Source organism: Choloepus didactylus, chromosome 18, assembly GCF_015220235.1.
Source record: "Choloepus didactylus isolate mChoDid1 chromosome 18, mChoDid1.pri, whole genome shotgun sequence".
Lineage (NCBI taxonomy): Eukaryota > Metazoa > Chordata > Mammalia > Pilosa > Megalonychidae > Choloepus > Choloepus didactylus.
In genome coordinates, this window is record NC_051324.1 from 36,849,308 (window position 1) to 36,870,360 (window position 21,053).

The 21,053-nt window shown below is 35.7% G+C and overlaps 1 protein-coding gene across 10 annotated transcripts in view; it reads left to right on the forward strand.

The window, feature by feature from the left end:
• Positions 1–21,053, forward strand: part of TRIM37 (tripartite motif containing 37) — a 230,264-nt gene that overhangs the window by 103,683 nt on the left and 105,528 nt on the right. For all 10 annotated transcript variants that reach the window (XR_005212803.1, XM_037810100.1, XM_037810101.1 and 7 more), the window contains exons 16-17: positions 517–653; positions 14,517–14,602. Coding sequence is in view for 9 of the 10 variants with exons in the window: in XM_037810100.1 (XP_037666028.1) it covers positions 517–653; positions 14,517–14,602 (223 nt within the window). In the remaining variant the exon portion in view is untranslated. The remainder of the gene's footprint in view (positions 1–516; positions 654–14,516; positions 14,603–21,053) is intronic.

The window sequence follows — 21,053 nt, forward strand, 5'->3', positions numbered from 1 at the left end:
CAGGGCTGCAGAGACAAGCGAAGGTTTTTTTATAGTAGTTACTTCCAAGATGAGAGATTTGTGTTATATGTTGAAATCAAGGAGCCATTGAGGAGAGATGTTAAAGATTAGGGAATGAAGAAAACAAAATATTTTAAGGAGATAACAGAGATTGATATGGAACACTCAGGGGAATGTTCATTTAACCTTTGACAGAAAGAGGTAAAAGAAAGGTGGAGTTTGCAGCTGGGCAGCTGAAAGTTGGGTGAGTTTATAATTAATGATCTATATATTCTTCTGTGCAGATAGGGAGTTTATAGAAATCCTTGAGAGATGATGGTTTAAAATGTTTATCTGGTGGTACCAATTAATGAGGTTGTATGATTGTTCTCTTTAGGGCCCAGTAGCCTTGCCATAGAAGCAGAGAATTCTGATGACTGGGTTATTTCTTGGGACTTGGTTCATGGGCTGGGTGAGATAATTAACTGAGTATAAACATTTGGGAAGGAAACCTTGTTTTTTTTTGCTTTAATATAGCATGAGCTTTCAGATGGAGATCTGGATCTGGATCTTGTTGGTGAAGATGAAGTAAATCACCTTGATGGCAGCAGTTCTTCTGCCAGTTCAACAGCAACAAGTAACACAGAGGAAAATGACATTGATGAAGAAACTATGTGAGTGACTCATTCGTATTGACTACCACTATAAATCTTCTGACTGGTAATTAGTAGGAGTCAATTAATTATCTCAGGCCTAAAAGTGGGGTATATTCAGCAGTTTTTTTCTCATTATAAATAAAGGAACTTGAAGGAAAGTCTGAATCTTAAAATTGATCAGAAAACTACAACTCAACCAACTTTTCCCAGTTCTAAGTTAAGAGTTTTTGTTTTTTAATTTTAAGTTATTTCAGACCTAACAAATGTTACAAAAATAATATGAATAATTCCCATATTCCCTTCACCTAGATTCCACAAATGTTAGCATTTTACCATACTTGATTTGTTAAACATTCTTTCCCTACATACAATTTTTTCTGAGACCACAAATGTTAGCATTTTACCATACTTGATTTGTTAAACATTCTTTCCCTACATACAATTTTTTCTGAGACTATTGTGATTAAGTGACTATACTTAAATGTGTATTTCCTAAAAATGAGGATGTTTCTTATATAACTACAGTATAATTATTAAAATCAGGAAATTAACATTGATGTAATACTAATCTACCACCTTTTAAAAATTTTTCCTGTTAAACCACTAATGTCCGTTGTCTGGTTTGGGATCCAGTCCAGTATCACATGATGTTACAGCTCTTTGGTCTGCACCAATCTGGATCTTTTAGTCTTTTTTTTTTTAACATGTCTTTCATGACACTCTTTTGAGGAGTACAGGTTAGTTTGTTTGTAAAAAGGCCCACAATTTGGATTTGTCTCATTTTTTCTCATGATTAGATTGAGGTTAAGCACTTTTGGCAGGAATACTGTAGAAGTGATCCTGTTGTCCTCAGTACATGATATTGGGAGGCACATTGGACCCATTACTGATGATGCTAATTTTAATCATTTGGTCAATGTGCTTGTCTGCCTGGTTTCTCCACTGTATAAAAGTTGCTATTTTTCCTATTGTAATTAGTAGGTATCTTATGAGGAGATGTTTTGAGACTATATATCCTATTTCTCATCATACGTTTGCCCACTAATTTTAGCATATAATGATGATTCTTGCCAGAAACTGATTACTTATGTTGCTTGCCAAGTGGTGATTCTTCTAATTCCATTATTACTTCTACATTCTTTAGTTGGATTTTTACTCTTAAGGAAGCGCTTCCTCATCCGAATTAATTAACTAAATAATTTCATTAGTATGGACTCATGGGTTCTTATATTATTAAGTGGTTTAATCTTTTATTATCATTATTTATTTTATTGCTGAAGTTATCCCAGATTTGTTAAATCTAACTCTTAAGTCCTTTTTGTGTGTGTATAACATAAGATTTGCTATTTTAACTATATTTTTTTTATATTTTTTATTGTGAAATATAACATATATACAGAAAAGTGATAATTTTCAAAGTACAACTTAACAACTAGTTGGAAAGCAGACTTCAAAGAGTGTTATGGGTTACAGTTCCATAATTCGGTTATTTCCTTATTGTGAAATACAATATATATGCAGAAAGGTGACAGCTTTCAAAGTACAATTTAACAAGTAGCCATAGAGCAAATTTTAAAGAATGTTTTGGATTATAGTTCCACATCAGTTATTTCCTTCTAGCTATCCTAATACCTTAGAAACTAAAAAAAAAAAACTATATAAAGATTCAGTGCTCGTAATTCTCTGTTAAAACCTATCTTGTCTGTTGCTGCGCCTCCCTCTTTTTTGATTGCTTTCTTAATCTTCAGTGATATCTGGGCAATGACCACCCTAACTTGTTCATATTGAAATGGTCAACATTATGGCGATGGAGGACACACCTGATTGGTATTCTTGAAGAGGCTGTTGCCTCTGGGTTTTGGGACTTATGTGGCATAGGAACACTCTGGAGGATTTAAGTTGCTAAGAAATAAATGTTATGAAACTTTTATAGATTCTCAGATGGAGACCTAGGTATTCTTTATTATTTTTGGGTTAGGGCTGGACTTACTGTGGCCATATGAAATATCTAGCTGGGGCTTGCATAAGAGTAGCCTCCAGGATAGCCTCTCAGCTCTATTTGAAATCTCTTAGCCACTGAAACCTTATTTTGTTACCTTTTTTTTCCTTCTTTTGGTCAAGAAGGCATTTCAGTCCCTCGATGACAGGGCCAGGCTCATTCCTGAGAGTCATGTCCCACATAGGGGAAGGGTAATGAATTTATTTGCAGAGTTGGGCTTAGAGAGAGAAGACCACATCTGAGGTAGGCTTAGCCTCCCCTTAACAGCCATAAGTTTCACAAGAACATGCCTCAAGATCAAGGGCTTGATAAGTAGGGGTTTCTAATTTCATGTTGCATATATTCTGTCCAAGGTAAACAATCAGTGTCTCATATTATCTTCACTTATTTGTATAATCATCTTCACTCTCAATTTTAAACAATTATCATAACCCAAAACACCCCAAAGCTCTTCTCGGCCCCTGATTATTTATCCGTAATATTAGTGTGGTACTGGTAAGGTATTCCTATTAAATACAGTCTATAATATGCAGTAGGTAGTTTTTCTCTTATACCACTTTGTTGTTAACTTTTTGTACCAGTGTCATACATTAGAAGTAGATCATGCAAGCATGCAAATATTTTCTCCCATTTTGTGGGTAGTCTTTCACTCTCTTGATAGTATCCTTTGATGGACAAAAACCCTAATTTTGATCGAGTCCAATTTGTTTATTTTTTTCTTTTTTTGCCTGTGCTTTTGGTGTCATTTTAAAGAAAACATTGCCAGACTTAACCCTACATTGTCCTCATAAGAGTTTTATGATTTTAGCTCTTAAATTTAGGCCTTTAATCTATTTTTGAGTTAATTTTCGTGTATGATGTAAGGTAAGGGTTCGTCTTCATTGTTTAGCTTCTGTTCCCAGCATCATTTGTTAAAAAGACCATTCCTTCCCCATTGAATGGTCTTGGCATCATTGTGGAAACTGAGTATAAACACATCGGTTTATTTCTGTACAGGCATCTCTTGGAGATCTTGTGGATTCTGTTCCAGACCACTGCAATAAAGTAAATATGACAATAAAGCAAGTCTAATGAAATTTTTGGTTTCTCAGTACATATAAAATTTAAGCATTATGTGTTAAAAAAAACAATGTACATACCTTAATTAAAATGTGACACAAAGTGAACAAATTCTGTTGGAAAAATGGCACCAATACACTTGCTCGATACAGAGTTTTATAAACCTTCGTTTGTAAAATGCAGTATCTGTGAAGTGCAATAAAGTGAAACACAATAAAACAAGTCATGCCAGTATTCAGCTCTGTTTTATTGATTGCTATGCCTGTCCTTAGGCCATAGCACGGTGTTTTGATTACTCTTTCTTTTTAAATAAGTTCTGAAATAGGGAAGTGTGGGTCCTCCAACTTTGCCCTTCTTCTTTTAAGATGGTTTTTGCTGTTCTGGGTCATTTGCAACATCAGCTTGTCAGTTTCTTCAGAGAAGTCGGATGAGATCCTGATGTGAATTGCATTGTACTGTGTATCATTTGAGGAGTATTGCTATCTTAACTATTTTAAGACTTCAAATCTGTGAGCACAAAATGTGTTTCTATTTATTTAGGTCGAATTAATTTCTTACAGCAGTGTTGAATAGTTTTTAGAGTATGTCTAAGTATTTTCTTTTTGATGCTATTGTTAATGGAGTTTTCTTAATATCCTTTTTAGATTGTTCATTGCAAGTGTATAGAAATACAGTTCATTGCAAGTACATAGAAATACAGTTGAGCGGTGTATATTGATCTTGTATCTTGCAACTTTGTTGAATTTATTTGTATCAGTAATTTTTAGTGGATTCTTTAGGATTTCTTAAATACAATATCACGTCACCTGCCCATAGTGTTAATTTTTTTACTTCTTCCTTTCCAATTTGGATGTCTTTTATTTTTTGTTCTTGCCTAATTGCCCAGGCTAGAACCTCTAATACAACAATGAATAGAAACAGTGAAGGTGGACATTTTTGTCTTGTTCCTGATCTTAAGGGGAAAACACCATTGATATGACATTAGCTGTGCATTTTTCATTCATGCACTTTATCCAGTTGAGAAAGTGCCCTTTTATTCCTAGTTTATTAGGTATATTTTATCATGAGAGGTATGAATTTTATTAAATGCTTTTTTCTGCATTTATTAAGATGATCAAGTATTTTTTGTTTTTTATTTTATTTGGTGTATTAAATGATTTTCAGATGATAACCCAAGCATATATTCCCAGGTTAAATTTCAATTGGTCGTAGTGTATAAGTCTTTTTATATGTTGCTAGATTCAATTTGTTAGTATTTTGTTGATGATTTTTTTTTAATCCATATTCATAAGAATTTGATTTGAGAAGAGAACGAGTTGAGAAGTGTTTCCTACTCTTCAGTTTTTAGGAAGAGTTTGTGAAGAAGTAGTATCCTTCTTTACATGTTTGATAGAATTCATCAGTGACACCATCTTGTCTGGGGTTTTCCTTGTGGGTGCTTTTTTGATTAGCAGTTCAGTCTCTTTACTTATTATAAGTCTGTTCAGATTGTTCTTGAGTCAGTTTCAGTAGTTTTATTTCTAGGAATATGTCCATTTCAACTATGTTACCTACTTTATTGACTTACAAACGTTCTGTTCATAATATTCCTTTTTATTCCTTTTTATTTCAGTATGGTCAAAGGGGATATCCTTTCATTTCTGTATCTAATAATTCGACTTACCTCTTTTCCTTGGGCAATCTAGCTTAAAGGTTTGCCAATTTTGTTGATCTTTTCTTTGCTATTCACTGTTGCTTTTCTATTCTCTCTTTCATTAATTTCTACCCTTCCTTTTGCTTCCTTTAGGTTTAGTTTTCTCTTCTTTCCAAGTGGAATGTCAGGTTATTAATTTGAGATCTTTCTTGTATTTCCTTGCTGATCTCTGCTTATATGTTCTATTTATTGCTGAAAGTGGGATATGGAAGTTTCCAACTATTATTGTTGAATTCTTTATTTCTCCTTTGATTTCTGTCAGTGACACTGGAAGGACCACTGCTTTCAATAGTTTGATCTACCCTCTCCAGCACTAATCAGAGATATGAGTCTCTTTGGTGAAAAGATGAGTTTTATTACAGGTGCACATGTAAGGAACTGAGGAAATTTTTCCAAGACCAGTTCCAAGTGAGAAAAGGGGACTCAGGTTTTATAGCCCAGCAAAACAAAGAAATGGCAGGGGTTGCAGAGAGGAATTGAAAATAAGGAAGTACCTGCTTCATTTTTGCTAGGTCAGCATGTCCTGTTTTTCCAGCTGTGGTGATTTATCAGCTGTGTCCTTAAGCACAGTGTGGGTTCCGACAGCTCCTACATATAGACCTGGTCCTCCTTTCTTTTGCAGACTGTTCTGGCCTTTTTGGATTTTTCATCCTTCAAGGTTAGAAGATGCTGATTTTACTGGGCCACAAAATGCCCCTCTTTACCAAGTAACTCTTTTTGTTTTAAAGTTTATTTTGTCTGATACTAGTATAATCACACCAGCTTTTCCTACTCTTTTACTGTCTGGTTAATGTAAGTAAGAACAGAGAGTAAACTTTTGAGATTATATCAACAGCAAGCTATTCCATCAAGGGCTTTGAATCAAAGCTGCTTGAGTGAAGAGATTATAATAAATATTTTCTAGCTACCAAAGGCTATACTAAGCATTTTCCACCTAAAGGATTATATTGAGCATCTTTCCAACTTTCCAGCTATCGTCAGTTTTTGCTCTATGTTGGTGCTTTCCTGTTAGGTACACATATGTTTATAATTCTTGTATCTTTCTGATTGGTTAATGCTTTTATCATTGTAAAATGCCACTCTTTACCAAGTAACACTTTCTTTTTGTTTTAAAGTTTATTTTGTCTGATAGTAGTATAATCACACCAGCTTTTCCTACTCTTTTACTGTCAGTATTTTTGTATCTTTGTCTCTGAAGTTTGTCTGCTGTAGATAGCATGTTGTTGGATCTTGGCTTTTATCCAATCTGACAATATCTGATTTTTTGATTGGGTTGTTTATTATTCCATTTTCATTTAATGTTGTTGATATAGTTGGTTTTGTGCCTGCCATTTTCACTTTTTATTTTGTTTTTTTTTTGTTCCTCTATTCCTCCTCTTCTGCTTCCTTTTGCATTAAGCAAATATTTTCTAGTGTAGCATTTTAATTTTTTCAGTGAGTTTTTTTCTCTTTATTTTTTGGCATTATTTCTTTAGTGGTTTCTCTCACGTTCACCATATACATTTTTAACTAATCAAAATCAGCTTCAAATTTATACTAACTTCATTCCCATGAAGTATATAAGGGTTGCACTTATATAGCTCTATTCATGCCTCACCTTTTTTGTGCTATTATTGTTATACATATTACATCTGTAAATGTTACAAACAACGTGTTATTATGAATAATACTTTGAATAAATATTTTTACTTTTAGTGAAGCTGAGAGAAGAAACAGCAGTATATGTTTATAATTTTTGTTATATTAACTTTATTATTTACCATTTTTATTCCTTTTCTGTTATTCCTATAATTTCAAGTTACTGTCTGGAGTCATTTCTTTAGTCCAATATAGCTTTCTAACCACCCACCTCTTTTGTACTTCTATTGGCAAATATATTTCACTTCTCTGTGTTGTAGCCCCAACAGTACTTTATAGTTATATTGTTTTCTTTAATTCCTTTTTTTTTAAATTGTGTATTGTGAAAATACAACATATGCACTAAAGTGATAACCTTCAAATCACAATTTAACAAGTAGCTATAGAGCAAATTTTAAAATATGGTATGGGTTACAGTTCCACAATGTCAGTTATTTCCTTCTAGCTGTTGTAGTACACTAGACACTAAAAAGGTATATCTATACAGTGATTCATTAGTCATAATCATTTGTTAAAACCTATCTTCTCTGTTACATCTCCTCCCTTACATTTGATCATTCTGTCAGTCTTCAAGGATATTTGGGCAATGACCATTCTAACTTCTTCATGTTGAAAAGAGGGGTTGACATTGTGGGGTAAGGAGATATCTCGCAACTGGTTGATATTCTTGGAGAGATCAATATCTGTGGCTTTCATGGCTTATCTGGCATAGGAACAAAGTTGGAGGTTTTATGTTTCTGAAAAATTAATTTTAGTGAGTGAAACTTCTATAGAATCTCAGATATAGCGCTGGGTATTCTTTAGGGTTTTGAAGAATACTGTTTGTTGGGGCATGACCTACCATGGCAATTTGCAATACCTAGCTTAAACTTGCATAAGAGTGACCTCGATAACAGCTTCTCAACTCTATTCGAAATTTCCTAGCCACAGAAACCTTATTTTGTTTCCTTTCTTTTCACCCTTTTGGTCTTGAAGGCTTTCTCATTCCCATGTAACCATGGCCTGGCTCCTACCTGGGAGTCATGTCCCACATTGCCAGGGCAACTTACACCCCTAGAAGTCATGTCCCACCTAGAGGGGAGGGTAATTAGTTTTTTTTTGCAGGTTTCGGTTTAGAGGGGGCGGGGCACATCTGGGCAATAAAAAGGTTCTCTAGAAGTGACTCTTAGACATAATTATAGGTAGGGTTTGCTTCCACGTTACAGAAAAAAATTCCATAAGAGCAAGTCTCAGGATCAAGGACTTGGCTTATTCAGGTGAGAGTCCCTAATGCTTGAAAAAATATAAGAAATTTCCCAGGTGGAAGTTTAGAAGTCCCATATGTTTTCTCTGGTCCTTCAAGGGACCTTACAAATACTTTTTGTTATCTGCCCAACATACTCTGGAATGTATCAGGGTTTTACATTAAGCTATGCAGAATTACAAGATCTCATTCCCTATTCTAGGCTCCATGTGTTTAGGTTGTTTATTAAATAAACTGGCTTCACAGGTTGACTTAGATTGTATGCTATAGAAAATTTAAATTTTGGGCATAGTAAACATCTCTTCCTTTGTTCTCACAAAGGTAAATTTTTAAAATACAGATATCATCATCATTTACCCTGTTTTCTGATTTATCTTAGTCACAATCAGGTAGGCTTCTTTCATATCTCTAATTGAAGTTTGATCTCTTTTTGGCTTCTTTAACAGTTGTTGTATGGAGTAATGCTGACTTTCTGAGTCTTCAGAGCCACACAGATACCCAAAGTTGCAGGAAAATAGCAGATTGTACACATAGAGCACAGCTTCTCAAAATTGAGAAATAACACTTAAAACTCAGGAGTAAATGTGCCTGCTGTAAGAACTTAAAATTTGGCCCCTGATTTTCTTATAAGTGTTTTCTAAATGAAATCATACTTTATTTGTCCTTTTGTTTCTGTCTTATTTTGCTCAACATATTGTCCTCATAGTTCATTCACCCCCTTGCGTGTCTCATGACTTCATTCCTTTCTGTAGTTGCACGATATTCCATCGAGTTGATGTACCCTTTGGCCATCTCCAGCTGTTGGCTAATGTGAGTAATGCTGCCATAAACATTGCTGTGTAAATGTCTGAGTCCCAGCTTTCAGTTTTTCTGAATATATCCCTGATAATGGGATTACCTAATCATGTGATGACCCTGTATTTAGTCTCCTGTGGAGACTACCCTAGCAGCGTTGAATAGTTATAACTCTCTCTCCATATTTTCTCTAGCATTTAAATCTTTCTGTTTATTTATATATTTCTTTGATTCAGCAGATCTTGTTGAGATATATTAACATATCATATATTCTATCCAAAATCAACAGTGTCTCACAGTATCCTCACTTAGTTGTACAGTCAAGATCACTCTTGATTTTAGACAATTTTTATTGCTCCAGAAAAAAAAATAACAGATACCCCCAAGCCAGAGTGAAAACCCACAGTACCTTGTAACTCTTATCCCACCCCATTCATTTATCCCTGCTATTGGTGTGGTACTAGTAAGGTATTCCTGTTAAATATAGCCCACAGCACATAACAAGTGGTTTTTCCCACATACCACTCTAACATTAACTCTTTGACTAGCATCATACCCCTGAAGTAGTTCGTGCATGAACTAATTTATATTTGTAGTGCTAATCGGTGAGATATATGATGTTAAACAACCCCTGTCAGTCATATTTACCTTCAAAATGGCACTATTACTTAATATTCCCACAACATGCTACCATCACTTCTATCCATTCCCATACATTTGAGTTCAACCTCATTAACAAGTCTGTACCTATTAGGTAACCGCTTCTCCTTCTCCAGCTTCTTTCTATCCCTAGGTCCCCTGTATTCTACATTTTAAGACTCCTTTTATAGAGGGTTCATATTAGTGGAATCATACAATATCTACCCTTTTATGTCTGACTTATTTCACTCAAAATTATGTCCCCAAGGTTCATCCATGTTATCACATTCTTCAGGACCTCATTCCTTCTTACTGCTGCATAGTAGTCCATCTTATGTACATAGCACGTTCTGTTCATCTACTCATTTGTTGATGGACACTTGAATTTTCTCCGTCTTTTGGCAATTGTGAATAATGTCACTGTGAACATTGGTGTGCAAATGTCTGCTCGTGTCACTCCTTTCAGATTGGCTAAGTATATACCATATTGATTAGTGGAATTGCCAAATCATAGCCCAAATCAATATTAAGTTTTCTGAGGAACCGCCAAACTGTCTTCCACAGCAGCTGTACCACATTCCCACCAGTAGTGAATATATGTCCTATTTTTCCACATCTTCTCCAACACTTGTAGTTCCCTGTTTGTTTATTAGAGGCAATTCTAATAGGTGTGAAATATCTTATTGTGGTTTTGATTTGCAGTTCTCTAATAGCTAATCAAGATGAACATGTTTTCATGTCCTTTTTTAGCCATTTGTATTTTCTCTTCAGAAAAATGTCTTCATATCTTTTGCCCATTTTGTAATTGGATTGTTTGGCCTTTGTTGTTGAGTTGTAGGATTTCTTTATATGTACTGAATATCAAACCCTTATCATATATATGGTTTCCAAATATTTTCTCCTGTTGAGTTGTTTACCTCTTCACCTTTTTGGCAAAGTCCTTTGAGGCATTGAAGCATTCAAAATTTTTTTTGTTTACTTTTTACCTTGTATTCTTTTTTTTTTTCTTTAATTCAGTTTTATTCAGATATATTCACATAGCATACAGTCATTCGTGGTGCACAATCAAATGTTCACAGTACCATCATATAGTTGTACATTCATCACCACAGTTTTTGAACATTTTCCTTACTCGAAAAAGAATGAAAATCAGAATAAAAATAAAAGTAAAAAAGAACACCCAATGCATTCCATCCCCCCCATCTCACTCCATTTTTCATTTGTTTTTTTCTGCATTTTTCTACTCATCTGTCCCTACACTGGGTAAAGGGAACGTGAGCCACAAGGTTTTCACAATCACATTATTAATGAAGGGTTTTGGGTCAGCCCTGAACTAACCCACCCCAAGTCCAAAGTTATTTTGATAACCGAAGGTGGATCTAAACAAAATTGGTCCGCCTGACATGGTGCATTAGCTTAGACTTTAACCTACAAGTCACCTGTTCCTTACTATAATACTAAAAACCATGCCCATCATCATATTTAGGCTATGTTCTTACATACATTCTTTGGCTAAGGAAGTAATCAATCTGTCCATGCTCGATGATTAGCTCACTTCTAATTATATCATCTGGGGCCACTGTCCTCATTATCCTAAAATCTGCCCATCTTGATACTATAAAACTATCAAAATTATTGCAGTTTGGGGAGACCGATTTTGGACCAATAGGCCATCTGTTCTCCTGTGCACCTAGCACTAAAACTCCTTCTCTGTTTGAAACTCTGGTGTCTCAGAAATTGGTCATTTGACTTCACCGGGCAAAACTGCCTTGGTCCAGTAATACTCCCAGCTTCAGGACTGAGGAGAGTGTTGTCCCCTGCTGTTTGCAGAGATGGGAGTGCGGGAGTTCACTGTTGCTGCTTCATCCGCTCTGGCTGGCAGGCCTATGGACAGTCATGATTGAATTAACTCACCCCGTCCTTTCTGTTGTAGTTTGTCCACATTTTCATCCAGGTCCTCCCTGTATAATGTAGAAGTCCCTTTCTGACTGCTCGTACGAAAGAATTGCTGTCCCAGTCATTTTTTCCTTTTCTCTAGTTAGTCTATGGAGAAATTTGCTCTGCCTCTCCTATTCTGCCATCTTCTTATATAATTGCTTTTTAAATCAGGTGTGAGACAAAAAGAGAAGGAATAATGTACTTAAACTGTCTTTTATGAGTACATAGTTACTTTACTGGTGCTGATTGACTTTTGCATGGATTTGATTACTATCTGGGGTCATTTCCTTTCCTGCTGAAGAACTTTATTTAGTGTTTCCAACAATACAAGTCTGCTAGCAATATTTTTTCTGTTTCTGTTTATCAGGGAATATCTTTATTTTACTTTCATTTTTGAAAGATAGCTTTGTTGGATAGAGGATTCTTGGTTTTCTATGGTGGGTTTTTGTTTTGTTTTGTTTTGAACACTTTGAATATGGTATCCCACTGCCTTCTTCCCTCCATTTTCTCTGATGAGAAATTAGATGTTAATCTTACTGGGTTCACTTCCTTCATTAGTGATGAGTTCTTTTTCTCTCGCTGCTTGCACAATTTTCTCCTTGTTTTGGCTCTCACCGTTTTTATTTACTATGGTGTATTGTTGTGACTTTCTTTGTGGTTATCCTATTTGGAGTTTGTTGAGTTTCCTGGATCTGTAGAATATTGCTTTTCAATAAAATTCAGAAATTTTCAGCTATTATTTCTTCCGATATTTATTCTGCTCCTTTCTTTCTCTCTTCTTCTTCAGCTACTTCCATCACATGTAGGTGAGTTTGAAGATAGCCTTCATTTTTCTGAGGCTTATTTTTCTTCACTGTTTCCTATTTCTTCTCATTGCATAATCTCTAGCCATCCGTCTTCAAGTTTGCTGATTCATTCTTCTTACAGTTCACATCTACTGTTGAGCCCTTTCGATTAGTTTTCGTTTGTTGTTCTATTATTTCAACTCCAAATTTCCATTTGCTTCTTTTCAATAATTTCTATATCTTTATTGATATTCTCTATTGCATTTAACATTATCATCATACTTTTTAAAAGTCATGGTTTCTTTTAGTTTTTTAAACATGTTTATAATGGCTACTTTTTAGTCTTTGTTAGTCCCAACATCACTTTCACAGGCCATTTCTGTTGCCTATATTTTCCTGTGTATGGGTCATACTTCCCTGCTTCTTTGCTTGTGTCATAATTTTTTTCTTGGAAACTGGACATTTTAGTTGAGATATTGAAGCAACTCTGAGTGCTAACACTCCCCTTAACCCCACCCCCACCCTTTACCCACCCTCCACCCCCCAGTGGCATTTTATTGTTACTTGCATGTTTGTTTTGTTTTGGCTAGATTACTTTAGTAAAGTCTTGTTTCTTCAGGGCAGATTTAAGTTCCTTATGTTGCTTCTCAGGTATCCATACACAGCCTTTCTCTTTGTCTCTTTATCTGGCCACACCCAGCTGTTGCTCCACTGGTTGCCGGCTGATTGCTTTATTGTTTTCAACAATGCCCTGGGGCATAACTGCTCTACAAACTACTCAGGTCAAATTTGGGATCCTTTGAATGTATAATTCCTGTGGTCAGCATTTGATATTTGTTCTGACTGTAGAAGGGCTCCTCTCAGCATTTTCTCTCCCTGTTTTTTTTTTTTTTTCTGGCAAAATAGCCAGCATACAGTTTCCTCTAAATCTTCAGTGAATCTACTCATCTCCTCCAAAATGCCTCAGATTCATATTCTCAGTGTACTGTTGAAAATGAAGTTAGTTTATTTTGGGGAGCAAATTCCAGCTTTCTGTGCATAAAACAATCTCTGAGTCAGGACTCCATAGCTGGGGTATAATGTCATGCTTCTCTTGAGTGACACCCTCACTTTAGAAGCTGAGTGCTTGATGGCATGGGGAGCATTAGCCTCAGGTCTTCTTGAATTGCTTTCTTTGGCCTGGAACGTCCTCTCCCTATGGACAATCTGGGGGCGGGATGGGGGCGGTTATCTAGCCTCAGGTATTCATAGCATGTCACACCCAAGGTAGAGGCCTGTTCTGGAAGTGTGGGCTGTGTGCAACATGGGATACCCCTCTTTTTTGGCCTCAGTAACAAGGTAGATAGCTGGGTGCAGGATTGGAAGTGCTGATCTAATCAGCTCTCCCTGGCAGACATCCCTTACTTGAGACCTGCAGAAAGAGGGAGCCCTGTGTTCTTAGATACGCCACTCTGGAGTTCAGTTTCCATTTGCTGAGCTGGAAGGCAGGAGGAATGCCGAGATTTAGAGAGCAGGTGCCCAGAGCTCCTCATGCTGTCATGGTGGAATTTGATCTCAAGACTTCTTTAAATACCCAAAACTAACATTGATTTTGGCTGTTCCAAATAGCCCCTTAGTGTTTATTTAAAGTAATAGCAAGTACTTTGTAATGTGAGACTTTGTGAGGATTCTAACAGGAAGCAACACCCACTTTTCTGAGGTAGCATTTTAGGAAAATAGTATTTTGTCATATGTAGTAGTTTTCCCTTTTCATTTTGCTTTGAAAGGTGTTGTTTTAATCCTAATTTACTACCAATAAGACTAAACTCTTTGAGGCCATAATCTTGTTTGTTTAAAATCCTTCTCAGATTTTCTGTTTTAAAAATTAAGTTTTGCCAACCTATCTTGGTATTGTTTGAAGATTGTTTGAACATTAACATTTTCCATGTATGTGATAATTGTAAAAATCTTTCTCTTCTTTTTTGTATTTAGAAATATACTGTTTCTTTTCACAGGAGAAAGCTATGAACTATTCTAAAATTCATTATGGTGCCACAAATAATGTTAAATTCATGTATAATATGGAAGTGATGAATTTTGTACATGTTCTTAGGTCTGGGGAAAATGATGTAGAATACAACAACATGGAATTGGAAGAGGGAGAACTCATGGAAGATGCAGCTGCTGCAGGGCTTCCAGGTACAGTGGTTAAGCCCCTCAAACCGTTTTCTCTTTTCTCTTTGTTCTTTTCTCACCTTGTCACTTCTAATTTTGACGTTCCTAATTCTTTGTGGCTTATGGTGTTAGAAATCTTATGTTTTAGAGTATGTATTTTTGAGTGTATTATTAATGATATTTTTAAAAAAGATAATAGCCAATATTTGCTAAGTGTTCCTAACTATCAGGTACTGTGCAAAGCACTTTGCATGTATCGTATCTGTCATGGCCCAAGGGGGCTTTACCACTAAAGGACTAAAGAAGGCACCAGGCAAGGTTTGAGATATGAGCCTTTATTCAGGGTTTACTAAAAGAGAATGGAAATCAGTGGAGCTGCGCTGAATGGTGGCTGGTTTAGAGCTCAGTATGAAGGTACTCTGGGCTTTGGATGGGGAGAAGGGACTGATTAAGTCTGTTATAGGGGCTTGAGACAAAGTCATTCTAATGAGTATGAGCGCATAAGCACATGAATGGGGGTCTTGTGACATAAGGAAGGATCCATTGTAGTCAACAGGGAAGAGGGGCCGGATTATAGGTTATCTTGTAGATAATAATATCTCAGGGAGTTCATGAAGAGGATAAGCTATAGATTACATTTAGCATAGGACAGGGAGCTCAGGAAGCAGATAAGCTATAGATTACATTTAGCACAGGAGGCCTGATTTTAGAGGGATAGTAGAGACTGACCTATATCAAGCAAGCTACTGTGTGCACAGTCTTCAAGGCTCTTAGGGAAGGCCCTGGGCCCAGGGCACCCACGCTTATCTAATTTACTAATAAAAATTTTGTGAGATGGGTTTTAATATTGTCTACATTTAATAGCAACAGAAACTGATGTGTAGAGGAGTTAAAACAACTTTCCATGTTCTCAAAACTTACTAAATGAAATAGAGGAATGAGTACCAGAATTAACTGGATCAAAAGCTCATGATTTTATCTACTATGTAATACTGGAGCTTACATCAGAGGTGTTACGAGTTCAGTTCTAGACCACCACAATAGAGCAAATATTGCAATAAAGCGAGTCACACAAAGGTTAGTAAAGGCTATTAAGTGTGAAGTAGCATTATGTCGAAAAAACAATGTACAGACCTTAATTTTAAAAAAATTGATAAAAAGGCCAACTAACATCTGAGCCTTCAGTGAGTCATAATCTTTTTGCAGGTAGAGGGTCTTCCCTCAAGGTTGATGGCTGCTGATTGATCAGGGGGGTGGGTGCGGCAGTTTCTTAGAGGCCATTGTAGGATTATTAATTCGCCTAATTTGGGCAGTGAAGTTTGCCGTAATGATTGACTCTTCCTTTCATGAAAGATTTCTCTGTAGCATTCGATGCTATTTGACAGTTACACACAGTGGAACTTTCAAAATTGGAGTCAGTCATCTCAAACCCTGCCCCTGCTTTATCAATTAAGTTTATGTAAATAAAATTTCCTTCAAGAACTTTTCCTTTGCATTCACAACTTGGCTAACTGGCACAAGAGTCCTAGCTTTTGGCCTGTCTGGGCTTTTGACCTGCATGCCTTCCTCACTAAACTTCATCATTTCTAGCTTTTTATTTAAAGTGAGAGATATGCAACTCTTCCTTTTGCTTGAACACTTAGAGGCCATTGTAGGATTATTAACTCGCCTAATTTCAATATTGTTGCATCTCAGGGAGTAGAGAGGTCCAAGGAGAGGGACAGAGATGGAGACTGGCTGGCTGGTTGTTGGAGCAGTCAAAACACAGCATTTGTTGATTACGTTTACCATCTCATATGGGTGCAATTCGTTGCTCCCCAGACAATTACAATAGTCATGACAGAGATCACTGATTACAGATCACCATAACAGATAAAATAATAATGAAAATGTTTGAAATATTACACGAATTACCAAAATGAGACACAGAGACATAGAGTGAGCACATGCTGTTAGAAAGATGGCACCAATGGACTTGTGAATGCAGGGTTGCCACAAACCTTCCATTTGTTAAAAATGAAATGCAATAAAATGAGGTATGCCTGTACCTCCACATAATATAGAAGTCTAGTTGGTATATCTGGCTTGAATGGTCTGATAAGAATCACTGAATCTGTGATTCACAAAGGGCTTTAAAGAGCTTATACATGGAAAAAACAGAAATTCAGTTGACCAGGATCACACAACTAGTTGTTATTATAACAAGGCTAGAATCCAAGAAGGTCTTGTTCCTTGACCTAGTATTTTTTTGCCACCACATCACACTGGGAAGAAATGACTTATACTGGGGGTTTTCCTTTTGTGTTCTTAGACCTGTTTAATCAAGAATGTAAATTCTGTCTGAGAGCAATTAAAAACTAGCCTTTTCTGCTTTTAGTTTACTGATGTTGCCATTGGTATAAACACTAGTATGTTCTGTAACATGTTTGGAAAGTAAAAATCTCTTAAATACTAATCCTCAGCATTTCAATGTCCACCCTAAGTCTTGTACTCTTTCTACTACTCATTTTTTTTTGGTTGATCTCATCCACACCTGTATTTCAGTTACTATCTGTATGCTGATGACTCTGCAAGTTCTAGCTCTAACCGTAATCTTTTCCATGACTTCTAACCCATATAGCAATCTGGGTTTCATATCTCAGACTCAGTGTTTTCCAAAAAGAAATCCTTTTCAGATGTTTTTGCCTGCCTGTCACCTAGTAGTCACCATGCTAGTGATTGGTAGTGGTGTATATTCTTCACTTCTTCCTCTGCCTCCTACTGTACCTTTAATGAATTACCGAAATCCTTTGACTCTACTTCCTAAATAGTGCATAAATTAGTTTTTTATATACAATTCCTTTGGCATTCCTCGTCTAGGGCCCTGTCTTTCACAACAACCTCTCATTCGAATTCCTTGTATTCATTGCTGCTCACCCTGCATTCTGTTCCCCACAGCGTGAGTGCATAAAGAGCTATTATTTTTTCTTTTTAATTATATCTGGTATCACTTCTTTACTTAAAAACTCCTTAGAATTCCACTTACGTATGTGATGAAGTCCGGTCTCGTTAAAATGACACACATGGCTCTTCATGACCTGACTCCTCCTTATTTCTTTAGGCTTACCTCCCTCACCCTCTTCTACATCATTCTTCCATCATGAGGGAATTCTTTCAGCCTCTCAAATGTGCCATAGCATTTCTTCCTTCTTTGCTTTCCCATATGTTGTTCCTTCTATCTTATCCTCTCCTCCTCCTTGATTTTTTTTGTATGCTTTTATTTCTTACTTCTGATCCATTTGGAGCTTTTCCTCGTTGTTGAAATGGGGTAAGAAGTCAACTTTATCTATTTCCAAATTGCAATCCAGTTGTCCCAACATCATTTAAGTCTATCCTGTCCCACTGATTAGAGATGCCACTCTAGTCATATACTAACTTTCCATATTCACTTGGGTCTATTTCTGTACTTTCTATTCTCTTCCAGGAGTCTGTCCACTTGTACCTCAAATTGTGTTAATTACAGAGGCTTTATTAAGTTTTCTTTAAACTTTATCAAAAAATTAAACAAAAAACAACATTTCAAATAAAACAAAGGATTAAGAAAAACAAATAACCTAAAATAACTACTTTGCTTCCAACGTGTTCCTAGCATACCCCAAGGAAATTAACAAACCATGATCAAACAATGGAATAAGAAAAACAAATAATCTAAAATAACTACATTGCTTCCAATGTATTCTACCATACTGCAGGAAAATTAACAAGCTGTAATCAAACAGAGGCATAAGAAAAACCAAATGACCTAAAATAACTACATTGAAGCTTTTTTTTAAAAAAATGCAAGGGCTTTTTTTTACTTTATCAAAAAATTCAAACAAAACAAAGCAAAGGAATAAGAAAAACAAATAACCAAAAATAATTGCATTGCTTCCAACATGTCTCTTCCATACCCCAAGAAAATTAACAGACCCTAACAAAACCAAGGAATCAGAAAAACAAATAACCTAAAATAACTACATTGCTTCCTGCATGTTCCTACCATAGCCAAGAGAATTTGCAAACCAAATCATTCCCATAACATTCTATAACCCTTAACAGCTTATCTTTTCTTATTAGATTATCATTCCCCCATCACTAGTTGCTGTCAATCTCTAGGTCCCCTACATTCTACAATGTAAAATATTTATTTTACATTTTTCACAGAGTTCACATTAGTAGTAACATACAGTAGATCCCTTTTTGTGTCTGGTTTATTTCACTCAGCATTATGTCTTCAGGGTTCATCCAGGTTGTCATATATTTCATGGCCTTGTTCTTTCTTACTACCACATAGTATTCCATCATGTGTATATACCACATTTTATTTATCCACTCATCTGCTGAAGGACATTTGGATTGTTTCCATTTCTTGGCAATTGTGAATAATGCTGCTGTGAACATTGGTGTGCAAATATCTGTTCATGTCACTGCTTTCAGATCTTCTGGGCTATACACATAGAATTGAAATTGCTGGATCGAAGGTAACTCAATATCTAGTGTTCTAAGGAACCACCAGACTGTCTTCCAGAGTGGCTATATCATTATACAGTCCCACCAGCAATGAATAAGCGTTCCAATTTTTGCACATCCTCTCCAGCATTTGTAGTTTCCTGTTTGTTTAATGGCAGCCATTCTTGTTGGTGTGAGATGATATCTCATTGTGGTCTTAATTTGCATCTCCCTAAAAGCTAGTGAAGATGAACATTTTTCATGTGCTTTTTACCCATTTGTAGTTCCTCTTCAGTACAATGTCTTTTCATATCTTTTGCCCATTTTATAATTGGGCTATCTATACTATTGTCGTTGAGTTGTAGGATTTCTTTGTATATGCAAGATGTCAGTCTTTTGTCAGATACATGGTTTCCAAATATTTTTTCCCATTGAATTGGCTGCCTCTTCATCCTCCTTGATTTTATCTTATATGTCATTTCTTCCTGAAAGCGCTCCTCGATGATTTTGGGTACCTTTTTTCTGCTCTCTCAAATCAGCTTACTAGAGCATATAGGCATTACTGCAATTGCTTATTTACCTGTCTGTTTTCCCTGTTAATTTCTGTGTTCCATGAGATCAAGGCATATGTCTTACTCATTGTTGTATCTCCACACTTAATCCAGTATAATAGGGAATCATTTAGTATCTTTAAGATAATTGTTGAGTAAATATGCTTTATTAAGAACTGTTGAAGATAATTTTCAGGTTTTTAATTGTATAGACAAATTAAGAGAACGTCTTGGTGTAAAACTAGAACATGAATATACTGTATCAATGTTGTGGGATGTTTTTTAACCTTATGCTTTGTCTTTTAGTTGTTTTATCTGTCATTTCTTAGAACTGTGTGGTAGGGAAATTCTTGCATATATCATTTTAGCAAACTCAGCATAAACAAGAAGTTATATTTTTAAATTTACATTCACTCACTAAATATTTAGTAAACATTTAATGGGTACTATTTTGCTGTCTTGTGATACAATATTGAAAAAAAAAGATATCTCTATTCTCGTAGAGCTTTTCTTATAATTCTGAAATTACAGTTAATTAATTGAACAAATATTTACTGAGCACCTGTTATTATTCAAGCATTGTGTTCTAGGTGATGAATATACAATTTTTATTATTTACTTTGGGGAATTTTATGTATTTATCAGACATTTGTTCAATTCCCTATTTCAAGCATTATAAAAAATACAAAGACTAAGATAGTTCTTACTCTTAAGGAGTTCATAATGTAAAGATGACTAGATAAACAATTTGCAGAATTAGATAGTCCTTATTCTTAAGGAGTTCAGAATCTAACGATGAATAGATAAATAAACAATTTGCAGAATTATTATTAAATTAAGTGATTTGCAAAATTATTCCAAATAATTTTTTTTAGATAGTTCTCAAGTAAATGGAGCATAACTTCCTACCCCTTAAATGTGCTCTGTGTGCTACCCTTTAAATGGGGGCTGTGCTAATGACATGCTTCCACAGAGTGTACAGTGTAGAAAGAGGGGAAAAAGTAAGTTTATAGAAGAGGAACCTGGAAAACATTTCCTTAGCCAGGTTATCAGATTTAGCGTCTTCAGTGGTAAGCTATGTTGACTGTGTAAAGCGTGGCATTTTATATCTGTGGTATCTTCCTTCCCGAAATCCCATAAATGCAGTCTAATCATCAGAAAAAAATCACACAAACTCAAATTCAGACACATTCTATGAGGTACCCTAACAGTCCTCCTCAAACTATCAGGGTCATCAAAAAAAGGGAAGTCTTCAGTTAGAGCTATGAATGAAGCGGATCTGGTTAGGACTAAGGCAAATCAGGCCAAAGAGTAGAGGATGATACTGACTGTGTTTTAAAACTTCAACTTCTTTGTGAGACCAAGGGAAGAGATGTTTATTTGTTGCAGGATCTATATCTTCTGCAGCACACTAAATACTTTAACTTGTATGGTCAGTTTATTCAAACACCATAATT